The sequence below is a fragment of the Xiphophorus hellerii genome, chromosome 4 (genome assembly GCF_003331165.1).
Source record: "Xiphophorus hellerii strain 12219 chromosome 4, Xiphophorus_hellerii-4.1, whole genome shotgun sequence".
In the NCBI taxonomy this organism is placed as follows: domain Eukaryota; kingdom Metazoa; phylum Chordata; class Actinopteri; order Cyprinodontiformes; family Poeciliidae; genus Xiphophorus; species Xiphophorus hellerii.
In genome coordinates, this window is record NC_045675.1 from 23,180,605 (window position 1) to 23,197,653 (window position 17,049).

Here is a 17,049-nt window from a genome sequence, read left to right on the forward strand (position 1 = left end):
GGCTCCTATTTGCTTTATGAAATATTTCTTCCTATTTGATGATTGCTCTGAATATCGCCACGTTCTACGAACAAATTATGCAATTTGTCCAGGGGAAAAATTTAGAAAAACATTCGGTTATATATGTATTTTTTTCTCAGTCTGTCAGCTTGTCCATGCCAGTCCTTCAGGAAGTTACGCTTTACTATCAGTGTTATTGCTTTATATTACAAGACATTTCAAATTCATGAAGTGAGGTTCTCTGGTTAGTGTGCAGAATTGCCAAAACAGTTAATCCACATACTTTTATAATAATAATAATAATAATACATTTTATTTGAAAGGCGCCTTTCTGGCACTCAAGGACACCGTACAGAGAACGAAAAATAGCAAAAACAATAAAATATAGCAATTAAAAGTAGGTAGAATAAATACACAACAATGTATCTATATAAAATCTATATGTAAATCTATGTAAAAATCTATATAAAAATCAAGCAAACCAATTGTGTCATGTTGAAAAGGCAGATCTAAAAAGGTGTGTTTTAAGTTCGGTTTTAAATTTAGGGAATGACTTTATGTTTCTAAGATGAGGTGGTAGGGAGTTCCAGAGTTGGGGGGCAGAGCGACTGAAAGCTCTGCTCCCCATGGTAGTAAGACGGACAGAGGGGACAGACAAATGGATAGAGGAGGATGATCTGAGGGAACAAGAGGGCGTGGCAATATGAATAAGATTGGAGAGATATAGTGGGGAAAGATTGTAAAGAGCCTTAAAAGTATACAGAAGAATTTTGTATTCTATGCGGAACTTGGTAGGCAGCCAATGAAGTCTTTGCAAGATAGGAGTGATGTGGTGCATGGATGGGGTTTTAGTAATGATACGGGCAGCTGAATTCTGGACCAGTTGAAGCTTATGAAGAGATTTCTGGGTGAGACCAAACAGAAGGGAGTTGCAATAGTCCAGGCGTGATGTCACAAGACAGTGAACAAGAATGGCAGCGGAATGGGAAGTAAGGGAGGGGCGAAGACGGTTGATGTTGCGTAGATGAAAATAAGCTGAGCGGGTAATATTGTTAATATGAGACTGGAAAGAAAGGGTGCTGTCAAGAATAACACCCAGACTCTTTACCTGAGGGGAGGGGAAAACGGAACAGTTATCAATTTCAAGACTAAAGTTTTTGATTTTGGCCAGATTAGATTTAGTACCAATGAGAAGGACCTCCGTTTTATCACTATTAAGCTTAAGTAGATTAGAGGAGAACCAGGATTTAATTAATAAAGGATTTATGCAATTCTTCTTATGCAATGTTGCTTTTCATATAGAGTTGCTTCCATAGAAGTCATTTACATAGAAGCTCTTTTTGCCCCATGTCAATCACATTGAAATAAAAATAGTATTTTGGCTCTTGCACAGTTAGGGTTAGGGAACTGCTTTTAGGGAACTGCTTTTTGAACACATTTGTGTGTATGTGCAGCGCCAACCTGAAGGGTCTGTAAACGGCAGTCACTAGTCGATGGCGTCGTCCTAAAAACAAAAAGATAGAATGGAGCTTAGACTTGAAAATAATTGAGTTAATTTTTTACATGTAAGCAATTTAAGTTGGTCAAACTTACTTTATTTTCAATTGTTTCACATGACAAATTCATAAACATAGTATATTTACTTGGATAAACTTAATTGGATTACTTGTAACATATTAACTCTTTTTAAAAAAAAAAGTTGAATCACTTAGAAGTGATTTTTAATGGAATTAAGCTTTTTGATAACTTTTATGGGATGGGTGGATGGAGATCAATATTTCTGTTTTGTCCACTTTAGTTTTACCCCAGATTATCTTTCTGCAATCATAGAGAGCAATTCAACTTTATTCAGGTCAACACAATCTTAAAAAACATTAATATGTTAAAACAAGATTTCACCAATAACCCCCTGAAAAACAGTCCACAAGCAGAGAGTGAAAATGTAGTGTTACAAAAAAAATGACCTACTCGCAACCTTAAATATAATAACTTTTCAATGACACTGTGACCAGAGAATATCACAATGCTGCTGTGTTTACCTGATGAAACGTTAACCTTTGATGCAGTCAAGTACTACCAAGGACATACATTCATTTAAAACTGAACATCAATTAATTTCACAGTAAACAAACATCTTGATTTGTTCGCTATTTACAAAAAAAACAACAAACTCAACTGAAAGATTTGCATAATTAAAGGCTCAGCCTTGCTTTATATTAAAACAACAAGTACAATAAAAAATAAAAACAACTCAGTATTTACATACATTTGAATTAATCAGTTTTTCAGTAGTCAGCCACTTGCTATGTAGATCCCTCATTACCAAACTGCATGTAGGAGCACAATGACATTTAGTCTCTTACAGTACAGCAGTGCACTTTTACAGCAGTTAATTTGTCATGTTTTCCCATTGTCTCACACCGTCTCTGAATTAACACAACAAAAATTTTAGTAAAAACGTTTCTTTCTCACACATATTCATTCACACAGACTTGCGCCTGCACTCAAATGCACTCAGGCGACGGCTTTCGCTGCCTCCAGTTTGTCATCAGTAGTGATTTATCGTACAGTCCTTTCTGTGTGTGTTCTTGTAAGTTACATTTTTGAATGTAGATGTTGAACTTTTGAACAGAGGGTTGGTCCCCTGAAAAGAAAGACAGAAAAGACACAACTGTAATGAAAATTATTTATACAGTGAAAATGTTCAGTGTGACTGTCATTGGGGATCTTAATGAAATCATTAAAGGAACAGTTTTATTTTGTGTCTAATCTGAACAGTCCGGTCTATGCGTTTTACATTTACGTAGGCCGAGGGTACAGACCAAGTAGAAAGTCTCTTCTCCAAAATGTCACCATTAACTTGACTGAAATTTGCAGCATTCTACGTGGACAGGGTTAGAGAAGAGAAACGGAAGAAAATATGGTTCCCATTCCAGGCACAGTAGTGGGATCATCATGATATGGGGTCATTTTGTTGGAGTAATGAAGAAGACACGCCACCTCCAGCCTCTTCAACTCAACATGACAGGCGTCCCAAAAAGGACAAACCTGCTGTTTTGCCGTTTTGGAAAGCAAACAGCAGACTAAGTTTCTGGAATGGCCCTAAAGTTGACACTATTGAAAAGTTATGAATCACATTTAAAAGCTGTATCCATGGCAGGAAACCAATCGTAAAGGAACTCCACCAATGCTGGCAAGAAAAGTGATCAAACGTATACATTTTGACAGAGGCTCCTTGATGGCTACTAAAATTTGTGATTGAAGTGCAACTTGTTATGGGACTTTTAACCTGATATTAGCGAGGATTTCTGCGTATACATATCTCACCCTGTGTTTATAATTTTAACCTTCTTCACACTATGAAATAATCTACTATAAATTTCTACTTGTGATTCTTCTGTTTACAATTTATCGAATTTGTTTGCATTATCAGTCCATCTTAGAAAAAGAAAGATTAAAATAAATGCTTAAAAAGCACAATGCTAATATAACCCCAATGTAACCATATAGCTCATAATGTGTCCATGTATGAAGTCTTAGTAAGTCTTAATAGGACGGCATCTAACATGAATTTGGAGACTGCAGGTTCAATACACATACAATTAGTAACAGCATGGGCGAGTTTTAAGAAACAATAAAATATCACCAGCTATGACTTTTAACCATCAAGGTCTTACCGTCTGCCATTTTACTTTTGCCCGCTCAGCCTCAAACCTTGCCACCTCTTTTCGGTCATGCACCGATACCAGTGCCTTCCACACAGCCAGTAGACTCACACCAATACACACAACAGAAAGGGAGACCCCCAGAATAATCATAGGGATGTTGGGGGGCTCCGGGCATCCTGAAACAAGAAAGAGGAAGAGATATGTCCAGGGAAAGCATTAAAAAAGAACAAATGTTGCTTCTACAGCAACCTTGACACTTATCCACACACCCTTTAGAAGCGTGTATAAAGAATTAAAGTCAATTCATCTGTTATACGATAGATTTCACATGGAAAATCTGACAAAAAAATAATTTTAATCTAAGTACATTTAATCAATGTACTTTGATTTTTTTAAAGAATCACTGGTGCCATAATCTTGATCAGGGCTTCAAAGGACCTTCAATTAGAAATCCATGATTCATGTTCTTCTGGAACATAAAGCAACACAGAGGCTAACTTCTTTTAGTCCCTATTAAAAATGGGAAATGAGGATACATTTCCAATTCACCTTTTGATGAACAGGAAATGGTCGCTGTCACAGCACTTTCCAAATGGACTGGAAATGCAGTAGCTTTAGATGATAACCTTTTCAGCAATAAAAACTCCACCTGGGTGTGGCATAAAGCAGACCCGGGTGGGTCTCACATACACTAGCCCACTGCTAGGTGTGGTGAAGAAGCTGTGATTTTGTGGGTCTCTTTTGTTCCCCAAAACTCCTGGAAACCTTGTGAAAGCCCATGGTATCATGGACACTTTAAAATCCCAGGACAATTTAGAATTTTGATCCAACAATCGCATTCAGAACCAAGGTCCGGTTCTGAATGGCCAGGGAGACATCTAGAAAAGCCTGGATTTGAGGACCCTGATCGGGGGTGCCATTTAATTTCAGAGGATGCCAAATCTGTTGCCTTTTGTTGAGAAACTCACCGTACGTGTGGAGATTGTAGATGACATGTCCCGTCTCGCGCTCCGTCAGATAAAACGACACCTTGCACTCGTTCTCCATTTTGAGCTTGCATTTCATGGAAGCGGTCTTGTCATAATCTTAAAAGCAATGTGAACATATACCTTCATGAGGAGTGAATCTAGTACATACATTTCACAGGTCCTTTTGTACTTAAGCTGAGAATGTAAAAGGATAGTCTTTCTTCTGTTGTGCTGCCAGTTTGGATTTCCATATCAAACGACACAATCTGGTGTCTGCGAGTTACACAAAGACTAAAAAAACCTCCAGCGATAATCAGATACACCTCTCAGCTTGCACAGGGACAGCGGTTTTAAAATCAGCCCCTCTATGAAGGATGACCAGCTCCTGCAGCTATTTACCGGCTCTATAATAGCTCTACCTGTACAACATGGTAAATAATATGTTCTCCATTGTCCTGTGGAACCTGAAAGGATGCGGCTGGTTTTGTGTTGGAGATGGGGGCACAGACTTCAGACGGACACATGAGTCGACTGAGGTCGGCATTCCTCCAAATCATTGACCCAAAGGTGAAATTTAGCATGTTGACCCCGATAGATTACAAAACCTGAGCAGTAACATCAAACTCTAATGGTATAAACCATTTATGCATTTTCTTTTAAAGCAAACATGTATATAGTATCTATATCCACAGGCATTTCTTCATTAGTTCTTTTTAGTTTTTAATTGAACATCTAGTGAAAATCGACATGTCTGGATTCAAAACCAGTTCCAGATCCTGTTTTGTTGTCGCCCGGAGGGAAAGTGTGCAGTTTGTTACCGTAGACTATTGCATAATTGTGTCCTGTCAACAGTTAATAACAAAGACTATTTAAGAAATGTTTCCTGTTAGTCTTGTAAAAAAAACAACTGAAATACAAGTTTGGATGCCAAAACCTCTTGCTCACTTCAGCAGAGCAAACAATGTGAAACTAGTTTTGGTGTTCCCTGCCAACTTCTTCTTCTAAAAAAATTTTTTAAGTCACAAGCTCAGAGAGCTAAATTAGGTGAATTTTCATCATTTGGCTTTAATTCTATACAACTCAAAACAATAGCTTGCTTTTTATATTGTACGGAATAAAATTGAACTTAAATAAAACCCCTAAATAAGATATAGATTCCAGTTAATAAGTCAATGATTAATTTCTCAAGAGATTTTAATTGTCTTGCAAAACATTTTTGGTTAGTATTATAAAAGTTAATTCTATAATGGGAGAAAAGGAAAAATAAATTTTACATTACATTTGATTGCTTGTTTTTTGTTTATTTTAAAATAGAAAATACGCCTAATATACTGATAAATGTAATACCTCTTTATGATTAGAAAATAGTCTACAAAATTGAAGAGTAATATCAAAAAAGTCTCAAGATTTTAAATTAAATAATGAATTTATTAGAAGTAATATAGGAAAAATTCCTGAGTTGTAGCCGAGAGAAAACTCTGTGGGTAAATTAACCATTAATATGACAGTATAATATCAATAAAGTATCATCCAATAGCATTGCCAACTTTGTTAAAGGTATATGAATAGCCTGAATAATAATTTCTACTTCTGTAGCATATTGAACTCAAAAAATGTGGGTATATTTATATTATTGCGGTAAGAAACCCACATGCACATTTATTTTTAACAAAATGTAATCAATCTAACATTTACTCATATATAGCTCAATGTTATAATTTATGCTTTACTTTTTTTAGTTGATCAGAGAGTCTGGGATATTTTTGTACTGCATGACTTCCTTATTGGTTATAAATATAATAAGGCCACCCAGAGGTCCAATTTTTTTAACTTTTAAAATGAGAAAGATGGGCCGTTGTACAAACGAGGCAGATGTGTGTTCTCAAACATAACCCAAACAATGGATGCTACAGTTGGAGCAATATGTAAGCATTACGAAAGAACTGGGACTGTTTGGTGTATCTACTGTTAGAGAACTGCACTGTAGGGTAGAAACTGAGGTCACCATGACAACCATTCTTATTTGCACCTTTGTAAGATGGTCCACCACTGTGGATGGTGCTGTAAGAGTCAAAAGTTGAGGGTCTGGACCGTGAAGCACCAAGTGGGGCACCAGCTGAATACAAAAATTGCTCTGTTTTTAAAATGCTAATATTTAACAGGCTAATTACCAATGCGTGTATGCTTTAACACGAAATAGTGGAGGTCACAAGTTGCTGCCAATGTAAGTGAAAAAGCCTGTGAACTACTGATACAAGTAGAACAGGTAGAGTTCATTACCTCCAGTTGTGTTTATGGAAAGTTTAGCAGCATTGCAGTTTTGATCGCAGAACCCAAAGTCATCCTTCGCGAGCAGATGACACTCCACACAGCTCCTAATAATAAAAACACACAGAAACAATACAGATGATTCGCCTAGGAAAAACCTTGAAAACTTAGAATTGATGAGGCTCCATCACTAATAGAGAACATAGGAAGAAATCCCAGCGTTAGACACTTATCAACATTTTCCCAAGGCTGCGCTCCCTCTCCATCACCAGTAATGGTGGTATCAAATGGCCCCAGCCCTGACAGCTGCTCTACAGCAGAGAAAGGAAATCTTTTAGTGCTGTGTTGGGGACATTAGTGTCTTTTGATGTTACATGGAAGGTGTAGACACATGTGAACAAGAGGAACAAAATGTGATATCCCTGGATTTAAAAGAACAGCCAGATCATGTAGCACAAGGAGAAAACATAACACAAACAGATATAACAATGTTGTATCTTTCCGGTAAAAAAGTAAATATATATCCAAGACAAATTCTTCCGGGTGAAATCCGTATTCACCGAGAAGGAGAAGACGGCGTCAGTTTTTACTCACTGTGCATAAGTGCAGGAGTCTACACATGTCGGACACCTTTCACACTTTTCTCCCGATGCCCCAGCAACAGAGCAGATGCACTGGCCACAATTGCATTTCCCCCTGCCACTGCAGAGACTGCCGTTCTCCGACATGCACGCCTCCGTGCTGCTGCTGCAGTTGCAGTATTCCCCCGTCCAGCCGGTTTCACAGTGACACTTTCCGCAGTCACACACTCCATGACCTACAAGCATGAAATTCTTCAGGAAACTGGCTCACCCACAAAAAAAAATAAATAAGAGACAAGCAGCAGCTTTCACATGCGATAACTCACCTCCGCAGAGTTCTCCTCGGAAGCGAACACAGGAGTAATTGTCACACTCGCAGTACGTTCCGTAGATCCGGCCATAGCTGGATGGATGACACACACACTGGCCGCAGTAGCAGTCCCCCTGACCATTACATATCTCAGAGTCATTGGTCGCGAGGCAGTTACTCAAAAAACCAGTCTCGTCATTGCATTCACACTGCGCTCCCAGAAACCCCGGCTGACACACACACACGCCACAGTGGTAAATCCCCTGGCCTTCTGTGCACTGGCGGTTTGCTGAAGGAAGCCGGTGGCAATCACAGGAGCAAAGAGACTCAAGTTCCACTTCCAAGCTCTCCTGTATGCCCACTGGTTTGAGAGAAAAGCGTCGAACTCCCGATAGACATCCTGAGAGCCCCACGGACACGTTGAACACAACCTGCAGAGGAAAGAAAATGTACCAACAAATTAAATTCAAACTCAGCACTGATTTGTGAAGGTTTCGCTAGAATAACTGTGTTCTAACATCCAGAGAATTGCAAAGTAAGTCTAGAGTTGTTTTTTTTTTTCCTAACCAACCCCAATCACATGACCAAAAGGCTTTTGGAAACCTTGACATGAGGGACCATGCAGTGCTTTAATAACTAATGTTTTAGACAAGCGCCAGAACTGGTATTTCACTTTCTGAATCAAAACCTGGTTATCCAATACTCAGTCCATCTTTTGGGGGGTGAACATGAACGTAGAAATGCTCTCTCTTGCTAATCAAGAGGTGCCATTTATGAGAACGAAGCATGTGCAAACTGAATACCAACAGTAGCTCCTGTGGCCTGCAAAGAGGCATAGAAATACACAAAATGAGATTTTTGCAGATCTCATGCAAGATCACCTGATGTTTTGGGGGTTTTTTTAAGTTACAGAAAAAAAATGATTCATACGGAGAGACTTAAACTTTGGACTTATGCCTGTCCATTTAGCAGACAATCCTAGATTTTTTATTTTTTAGATATAAATTTACTTACATTGGGGATATAACAAAATTTGCTACTATTTACCATATGTCAAGGCTTGACTAAGACCTCAGAAAGCAGTTGAGATGTTCACTGCTTATATTACCCGCAGTATATTTTATTGCACGCAGCTGTGTTTCTCATTCTGCTACCTTATCTCTCTTATTAAATTCAGAGTCCTGCAGCACTTTGAACTGCACTGCATGAATGACACACAACAGGTACAAATGCAACAGAAACAAAAGCAGAGGTAACTGACCGTTTCGCCTGGTTTGATGTTGGAGCACCGCTTTAGATTAGGAAAGGCTGTGCCATTTGGACAAATGGTTGCGAAGGACATTTGAAGTTCCTCTGTGTCTCCAAGGACCTCAAGTTCAATCTCTGAACGCAGCTCCTGGAAAACAGTTCATGAACTTCACATTTCAGTAGCCTGTATGGAAAGGAAATCGATACTAAAGAGGGTATTCCCTTGTTTATTCTGAAAAGTAGTCTCTAAGACCATAAATGGTCACCCTTTTGTGACCTGTGACGTTCTTGATGATTGAACCTTCAGTAGCGTCTCGCAGGTGAGTCATTGTGCCAGGTGTGTTTAACCAAACAAGACGGCTGACAGAAGAATGACAATCCACACTCAGATGGAGAGCGAGCTGCGTGACGAATGGGCTCTGACAAACCGTCTGGATGTGAACAGAGGGTTAATTTTAACTGTACTGCACGGTGAGTGTTGCTATGGAGGAGAAAAACTAGGACATTTGTGGGATACACCCAACCTAACCCGGATTAGGTCTCTAAGACTGTTCCAGATGTGTGCAGTGCTGTACAGTAAATAACTTTTAAGGTATTTAAAGCTATGTGGCCCAACTATGTCCTCTCTGAGAAACCAAACCGTAATCCAAAATTCCAAGTAACCACAAATACACATTATCTGCAGACTTTCGCGGAATATTCCTCCGTTTGTATTGCGTTCCCTTCAGGCACTGCGTCTACAATCAGAGTGATAACAGGGACCTCTTTCTTTGGATAGCGTGGCTACAAACGGCGTACGTGGGCACAGTAATTAGAGGACTGTGCTCCACTCCACCACCGGTCACTGCCGCCAGGGGGGATTTACAATGCAACACAGCCCAGAGTGACGGAGGGAAGGAGCAGAGAAGAAAGAGCAACGCTGAATCAGAGAAGATCAAACAGATGGGACAAGCAGGAACTCGCCACGAAACATGTCGACGCAAAGCACAGGCTGGCAGTGGAAAAATAAATGCAGCAGAAGAAAGAAGAATGAAAGAGGAAACGAGTGAAAAGAGAAGCAATTCAGGGAAAGACTGACTGTCACAGAGGGCTAAGTTATGGTGAAATTTAGGAGAGGAAAAATTACTTTATCACAGTATCACAGCTGCAAATGCTGCAGTTCTCTCTAGTGCACAGTCTAGATGATCTGAAGTATTAATTTACCTTGTAAGCTGTTACAATCACGTCCAGGATGTTTCTCGAATCTGATGCCAGGACTCCCACTGTGGCGCCAGGTATGAAATTTGCATAGTTCTGAGAGAAAAACAAAAGTAGACAAACTGTAGTGTCAATGTTATAATGTGGGCAGCCCTTCTCAGATTTCCAAAATTAAAAAGCATGGAAATGGCAAACAAAAAAAACACACTGGGCTAGTTCTAACAGGCAGAATATAGCTCAATAGATAAATATGCTAACCTCAGTAAGCATAGACTCCCTAAAGACAAGTAATTTTCAAGCATGGACTTATTCTATTTGCAAAAAGAAAACATCACAGAAGAGAGAATTTACCTTGTAATTATTTATCTGATTCTCTGTCACTGCAAAAATTAGGAGGATGTTGTTCTCCACCACTTTATCAATCAGCTGACCGAGAGTCGGATACTCCTGGGAAAAAAAAGTTGCATTAGCCCATCTGAAGCAAATGATTCCTTAGCTGAGCTAATAATGGGATTGACTGAAGAATGTTTTTTTAAAAGTCAATAGCTTCACTACCTAATATCTAAAAAAACAACTAAAAATAAATAAGGTTGATGTTATCAGAACATTCAACTGTGTCCTGAGACATGCTCAGATTTGTCACAGCTATGTAATAAAAGACAGACTTGACAAAGTGGTGAGTGCGTGGGTAGCCAGGTTTGAGGGTAGGATTAGAGAAATGTAACTGAATTTATATCAGTTAACAAAAATGTGAAATGATCTGAATTTTCTCAAGGCTTTGGAGAATTTGCAGAGATCTGAAAACTGGATGAATGTGGTTCCAGTGTAAAGAGTTTTGATGACCGGCACAAATAGAAAAATGCTATATAAATTCAATCAATTTACCATTTACAAGTATTAATGGTGCACTCCAAAAATCTGGCCATTGTTGAAAGAAAGCCATTTTATGGCCTTTTTAAAATGTGCAACAACACATATAGGGGACACAGCAAACTGAAAAAAGAGCTCTAGCCAGATGAGACCAAACCTGACATGAAACTCTGCATATGGTGGAAAACTCAACACTATACATAGACATGAACACACCATCTCAATTTTGAAGTCTGGTGATGGCAGAATAATGCTGTGGAGATGCTTTTCTTCAGCAGGTGAAACTTTATAGAAAAATGGATGGGATACATACACGATTTGGCAGAAAATCCATTATAAACTTCAAAAGACATGAGAAAGTGGTGGAGGCTCACCTTCCTGAACACTAATCCTAAACTCTGCAGCTACTTCAACAGATGAATAGATTTGAAAGCATATTGGAGTGTTAGAATAATTCTTTCGCCCTACATTTAATAGAAATTCAGAGGCAAGACCTGAAAAACACCCTGAAAGAGCTGTAGGTGTAATTACAGCAGAAGATGGCTCTACAAAGTACTGACTCAAAAGGACCGAATACGATTCACGCACACTTTGGAGATATCTGTGTCAGTCTATCCCACAAGCCTCTGACAAAATAAACATATATATCGCTGTGACATGAAAACATGTGAGCAAGTTTAATGAATACTTCAGTAAAACACCGTGTTTCAATTTAGGATCTCTGAAATTACAATTTCAAGATGAAAGTATTGGCTTTCACCTCGTATGCCTTCCTTGATGTACCCTTTGCATGCTTGTGTGCAAATTTACCTGCTTTGTGGACATTGAATATTCATTGTTTGCATCCAAGTGACACTGTCCGTCGTTAGGAATCACAATCCCGGCCATTTTACTGTCCATCCCAAAGTGCGAGTCCCCGTCACTGACAAACACCAACAGACGCATGGAATCATTCCTCCATCCGATCCTGTCCTACAAAACCAGCAGAACCCGTTTATTATTATACACGACCAGATACCTGATATCAGACAGAAAATCTTGGAGAAAGTTTCTTTGTTGTTAATCCTACCCCACAAACAGCCGCTTGCATGATAGCGTCAAAGCCAGCTTCCACATCATCATTATTAGCAGACACACGTTGCTTAGCGATTATCTCGTTGAAACTGCTGGTTCTACTTGTCAATGATAAGACGTGCTTGTAGCCAAATGTTGGGTGGCAAGAAATTCCAAAGTCACTGAAAGAAATCAGGCGTAAAGAAACAAGTAAACTTACTAGAAAGAAGGTGATATTGTTGAAAGCTCCAGTTCATTGCGTCACTTTCTTGCTTTCAAATCTATTAAACACCTGCAGGGGTTGGCCAGCTCTTTCTCAGTGATCTTGATGTAGGGAAGGACGGGCTTTTCCACGAAAGACCCGAAGCCCATTTGAAAGTTACTGGTGAGTTTGGACATCTCTCTGGACAGAGATGAGCCCAAGTCTTTGATCATCTTGAGATCGTCAATCAAGGAGGCTGACAGGTCCATCATGTAGTACATATCCACAGGATAATCCGCTGTGGGTTGAACTTTAACCTGAAAAGTCTCCACACTGCCTGTATATACAAAACACACACACACAAAAATCACCTTTTATATTTTTCTGACAATAAGAACCAACCTCCAGATTGTTAAATTCAGATACTCTGAGCTGAATACCTGGTCGCAGCTTGAGGGACATTTTTTGTGGGGAGATCTGAGTGCTGTTGGCATCGTCAGTGATCTTCCCGAGCGGCCGATCCAGGAGGATTTGGCTTTCGGAAATGGGGAACTGAACCTGGTCCCTTGAGCATCCCTTTTCTAGCAAGGAATCCAAAGTGTCACATCGTGATGAGATTGAAACCCAGTCTGTGAAATTCTGACAGGTGAAGAAAACAATTGCATCGGTCAGAGATGTTTCTTCTTTATATTTATATATAGCATACAAAACAACAAGGTCCCGACTATGTAACTTCTTCGCTATTCTATGGGGTTTTTCTGTTGTTTTCTTCCTCATCTCTGGGTACAATCGCGTTTACCTCCTGAGTGCACCAGCCACAGTGAGGACTGAGCTGCAGACATTCATCACAAGTCACAGCACTCACAGTTGAACATGATCCTGCAACACAAGTGAACTCAACATTAAAAAGAGCTTCCACATAAGTCCAATTCTTTTCAAGGAAGGTATCTTAATTTCAGAATGTGTATAATTTCTGGACCTCATTCATATAATAAAAGTTGAACAGGAAACCACATCTAGGAGCTTTAAAAAATAAAAAAAACTTTCAATATATTGTAATAATTCTGATCACAAAAAATGTGATTATTGGTGTTTTTATCATGTTAAAGAGTCACCAAAAATATGGCTCTTTCTTTGCACTTGACAGCCGAGCTGCCCTTTAATGTTTGCTGACCGAGTAAGGCTCCCGCTTACCCTCCACGGTGTAGATCCAGTGCCGGAGAATCAGGCTCAGCAGTAGAAGCCACATTAGTCCGTGAGATTACTGGGTGAAAAGAAACAGAAGAATAATGTTTCAGGTTGTCTTGTGGGCTATTTCCAGGAGTGAAACCAATCCAGCGCCATGTCTCCTTAGACTGAAAGTGTATACTACAGACAGGAGAGCGCTGCCGAACCGCAGCACCTGGAGGTAGGGAGGAGGTGAGCAGCAGCTTTTACCTGGGCTGTTACTTCCGTCCAGGTGAGACTAGAAAGGGAGGCGGGGGCGGGAGCAAATCACAGGCTTTTATTCTGACCTCATCGTTTCCCCTATCGCTTATTTTTTTGTTTGTTTGATTTTTTGTTTGTTTTTGATTATGATTTTAGTAAATAACCTAAATGTTTGCCTTACAATACATTATTCGAGTATTCCTCTAACTATAATGATACATTTTGCACACAAAATATAATGAGAAAGGAAACGTTGAGTCACGGAGTTACAAAGCATATCATTGGGCTGCCGGTTGTAAAGTTGCACAGTAAAAAATGAATAGCAATATTTGGGCTTATTTAGCCTGGTATAGAGAAAAATGCGGGAGTACATTTTTCAAAGTCACTTTCACCAAGGGCTGTTAGTGATGGAGCTAAAACCGTCTCATAGTTCACAAATGCACAGACTAAGATTCACAAATGTACAGGACGAGATTCACAAATGCACAGACTAAGATCCACAAATGCACAGGACGAGATTCACACTTGTATTTTTGATGCAAACACAAATATATCTTGATTTACAAGCTGCTTCTGGCCTGTGAGTTGCGCTGCATTTTATGTGAATTTTGAGAGTCCCCTGACGTCTCAATCCACAAATGTTTTTTTTAATAAATAGTCTATCTGATTGGGTGGTCAGCAACCAATCAGATAGCTTCCTTGTTTCAGCCAATCATATGAACGGACCTTATCTTGGGGTATCCTAACGGACGTATTTTATGTTTTCTCCTACATATAATGTTGTTTTTAAGTTATTTAAGTGCAAAAAGTTCTGTATTATTATTATTATTATTATTATTATTATTATTATTATTATTATTATTATTATTATTATTATTATTATTATTATTATTATTATTATTGTTGTTGTTGTTGTTTTCATTTTCTCTTTGGGATTACCTATGTTTCAGCCAATCACATTAACCCATTCCAACAGCGCTGTAGCCATGACGAAGCACCGACAGTTTAGACAGCGTGGCTTCTGGCAGCGACAGAGGAGCTGTAAGTGAAATATCTAACATATTAGCTATTTATCTCCATGTTATCATTATTGATGTTAATCGATTTAATTGAGCAATATCATCACAAGCCAGCAAATTAAGTGAGTAAGCTGTGCCACTGAGCTATGCTAGCCCGTCTGCATGCTAATAGCGTCAGGCCAGTGTCTTTTTATATAGTTGAATTTCTTGTAATTAAAGTAACAGTTTAAACGCCTGGGTTTGTTGCCGCAAACCGAGGTAGCAGCTCAGGCTTTTGTGCCATTATTGGCGCTGAAGCTGTTCGAGAACAAGATAATAATAGCCTTTGTATATTATGAATTGTTAGACATACCTGGCCCTTAAATGATAAATTATAGTAATGTAATACTTCACTTAAGTCACGCTTTTAGGAAACACAAAGTGATTTTTTTAACTTATCATACAAAGCTGAATATGCCAAAATATGTACCCATCTCCAAAATATACATTGATGTACATTTCTTTTAATTTTCTGTTGGCGTCAGCTGGCCTTTACTGTTTTGTCAATAGGTGATGTTTCGTCTCTGCTCTGCGGTGATATTGTGAGTACTGATGTACTCAGTATTGATGTAACCAGTAAAGCCCAGCTCACACTGAAAAAATATATAAATGCAGAAACCTGGTAGATGATAAATCATACATTGTTTATGCAATGGGCTGCACAGTGGCGCAGTTGGTAGCACTGTTACCTTGCAGCAAGAAGGTCCTGGGTTTGATTCCCGGCCGGGGTCTTTCTGCATGGAGTTTGCATGTTCTCCCTGTGCATGCGTGGGTTCTCTCCGGGTTCTCCTGCTTCCTCCCACAGTCCAAAAACATGGCTGTCAGGTTAATTGGTCTCTCTAAATTCTCCCTAGGTGTGAGTGTGTGTGTGCATGGTTGTTTGTCCTGTCTGTCTCTGTGTTGCCCTGCGACAGACTGGCGACCTGTCCAGGGTGAACCCTGCCTCTCGCCTGGAACGTAGCTGCAGATAGGCACCAGCAACCCTCCCGACCCCATTAGGGACAAAGGGTGAACAGAAAATGGAGGGATGTTTATGCAATATATTCGGGTTCTTGTCTAATACTTTACATGAAGGAGCAATCCGGACATCGATTTTGACTCTTCGGTTATTTTTAATGGTAACCAAGACAACAGAACGTAACTTCGCAACCTTACGTGTGAGCACGCGCCGGTGGGTATTAGTATAACCCCAGAACCAGCATCAGTACATAATAAAAATGAATATATTACAGTTTATAATTCATAATTCACAAATGCAAAAGATTCACAAATGCACAGGAGGAGATCCACAAATGCACAAGATTAATTAAATATTTAGTTTGTAACTCTAATATTTCTAGATGTATCAATAACATTGGGAAAATATGACTGAGCAATGAAGACTCGCATTTTTTCTGTTTGACAAGCTAAAAAAAACCAAAAACATTGATGTTAATTTTTAACTGTGCAACTTTACATTTACTCACCTGTGGCCATCTCAAATGATGTATTGCACAAAACAGATAATAGCAAATTGGAACAAAACCAGTGAGAGCTGTACTTTGACCAAAAGCCCAGCGATTTATAGTACACCTGAAATAAAAACTCTACACACTCCTGTTCAAATCCTGAGGTTTTTGTTCACATAGAATCAAATGAGATTATGGTAAATCATTTCAGATTTTCTTTGTATGTTTATAAAGACATATGACCTGCATAACTCAGAGAAAATCGACCTAGAATCTTTTAGTGAAAAATATAAGCTTCTACCTTTAGTATAATAATAATAATAACAGAGGGGTTGCATAAGTTTGCACACTTTTGATCTTAATACAGCACTCAGTATTTTGTCATAATCATCTGTATCTCTTGCTTTGTTCTTCAAGATTTATGCTTTGCATCATTTTCATGCTTGAAGCTGCAGTACTTCTTCTTACTTTCCTTTCTAATTGAAGTCTGACATGTTGTGCCAATGTTGGATTGGTATATAATTTCTCCTACCTTAATTTAGGCCCATATTTCACCTGAAGAAAAAAGACCCTCAAAGAATAATGCTTCCTGCCACCGCCCTGCTTCACTGTGAATATGGTGTTCTTTAGATGATATACAGTGTTGCTTTTGGAATTACGATTAAAAGGTTTTGTTTTACATTTATCAGATCATGACATGTCTTGCTACATACTTTTGAGAGAGTTTCCATCTGCTTTTGCTAAATTTAG

General features: G+C 38.9%; 1 protein-coding gene across 1 annotated transcript; it reads right to left on the reverse strand.

The window, feature by feature from the left end:
- Window positions 1–1,824: 1,824 nt before the first annotated feature.
- On the reverse strand, window positions 1,825–13,789 carry itgb6 (integrin, beta 6). Its single transcript, XM_032560712.1, has 15 exons — window positions 13,560–13,789; window positions 13,165–13,244; window positions 12,806–13,004; window positions 12,456–12,702; window positions 12,180–12,345; window positions 11,921–12,082; window positions 10,592–10,687; window positions 10,247–10,336; window positions 9,057–9,191; window positions 7,812–8,226; window positions 7,499–7,721; window positions 6,917–7,011; window positions 4,637–4,753; window positions 3,678–3,844; window positions 1,825–2,644 (listed from the first exon to the last, which is right to left on the reverse strand). Exons 1-15 carry the CDS (start codon window positions 13,612–13,614, stop codon window positions 2,549–2,551), a joined length of 2,343 nt encoding a protein of 780 aa, XP_032416603.1. The 5' UTR covers window positions 13,615–13,789; the 3' UTR covers window positions 1,825–2,548.
- Window positions 13,790–17,049: the final 3,260 nt, after the last annotated feature.

Coding starts and splice junctions, on each gene's coding strand:
- itgb6 (XM_032560712.1), bottom strand. CDS start 13,614: ATGTGGCTTCTACTGCTGAGCCTGATTCTCCGGCACTGGATCTACACC. Junction 13,005..13,164: donor GTGGCTGGTGCACTCAGGAG/GTAAACGCGATT, acceptor TTCACCTGTCAG/AATTTCACAGACTGGGTTTC. Junction 12,703..12,805: donor GTCCCTCAAGCTGCGACCAG/GTATTCAGCTCA, acceptor TTGTATATACAG/GCAGTGTGGAGACTTTTCAG.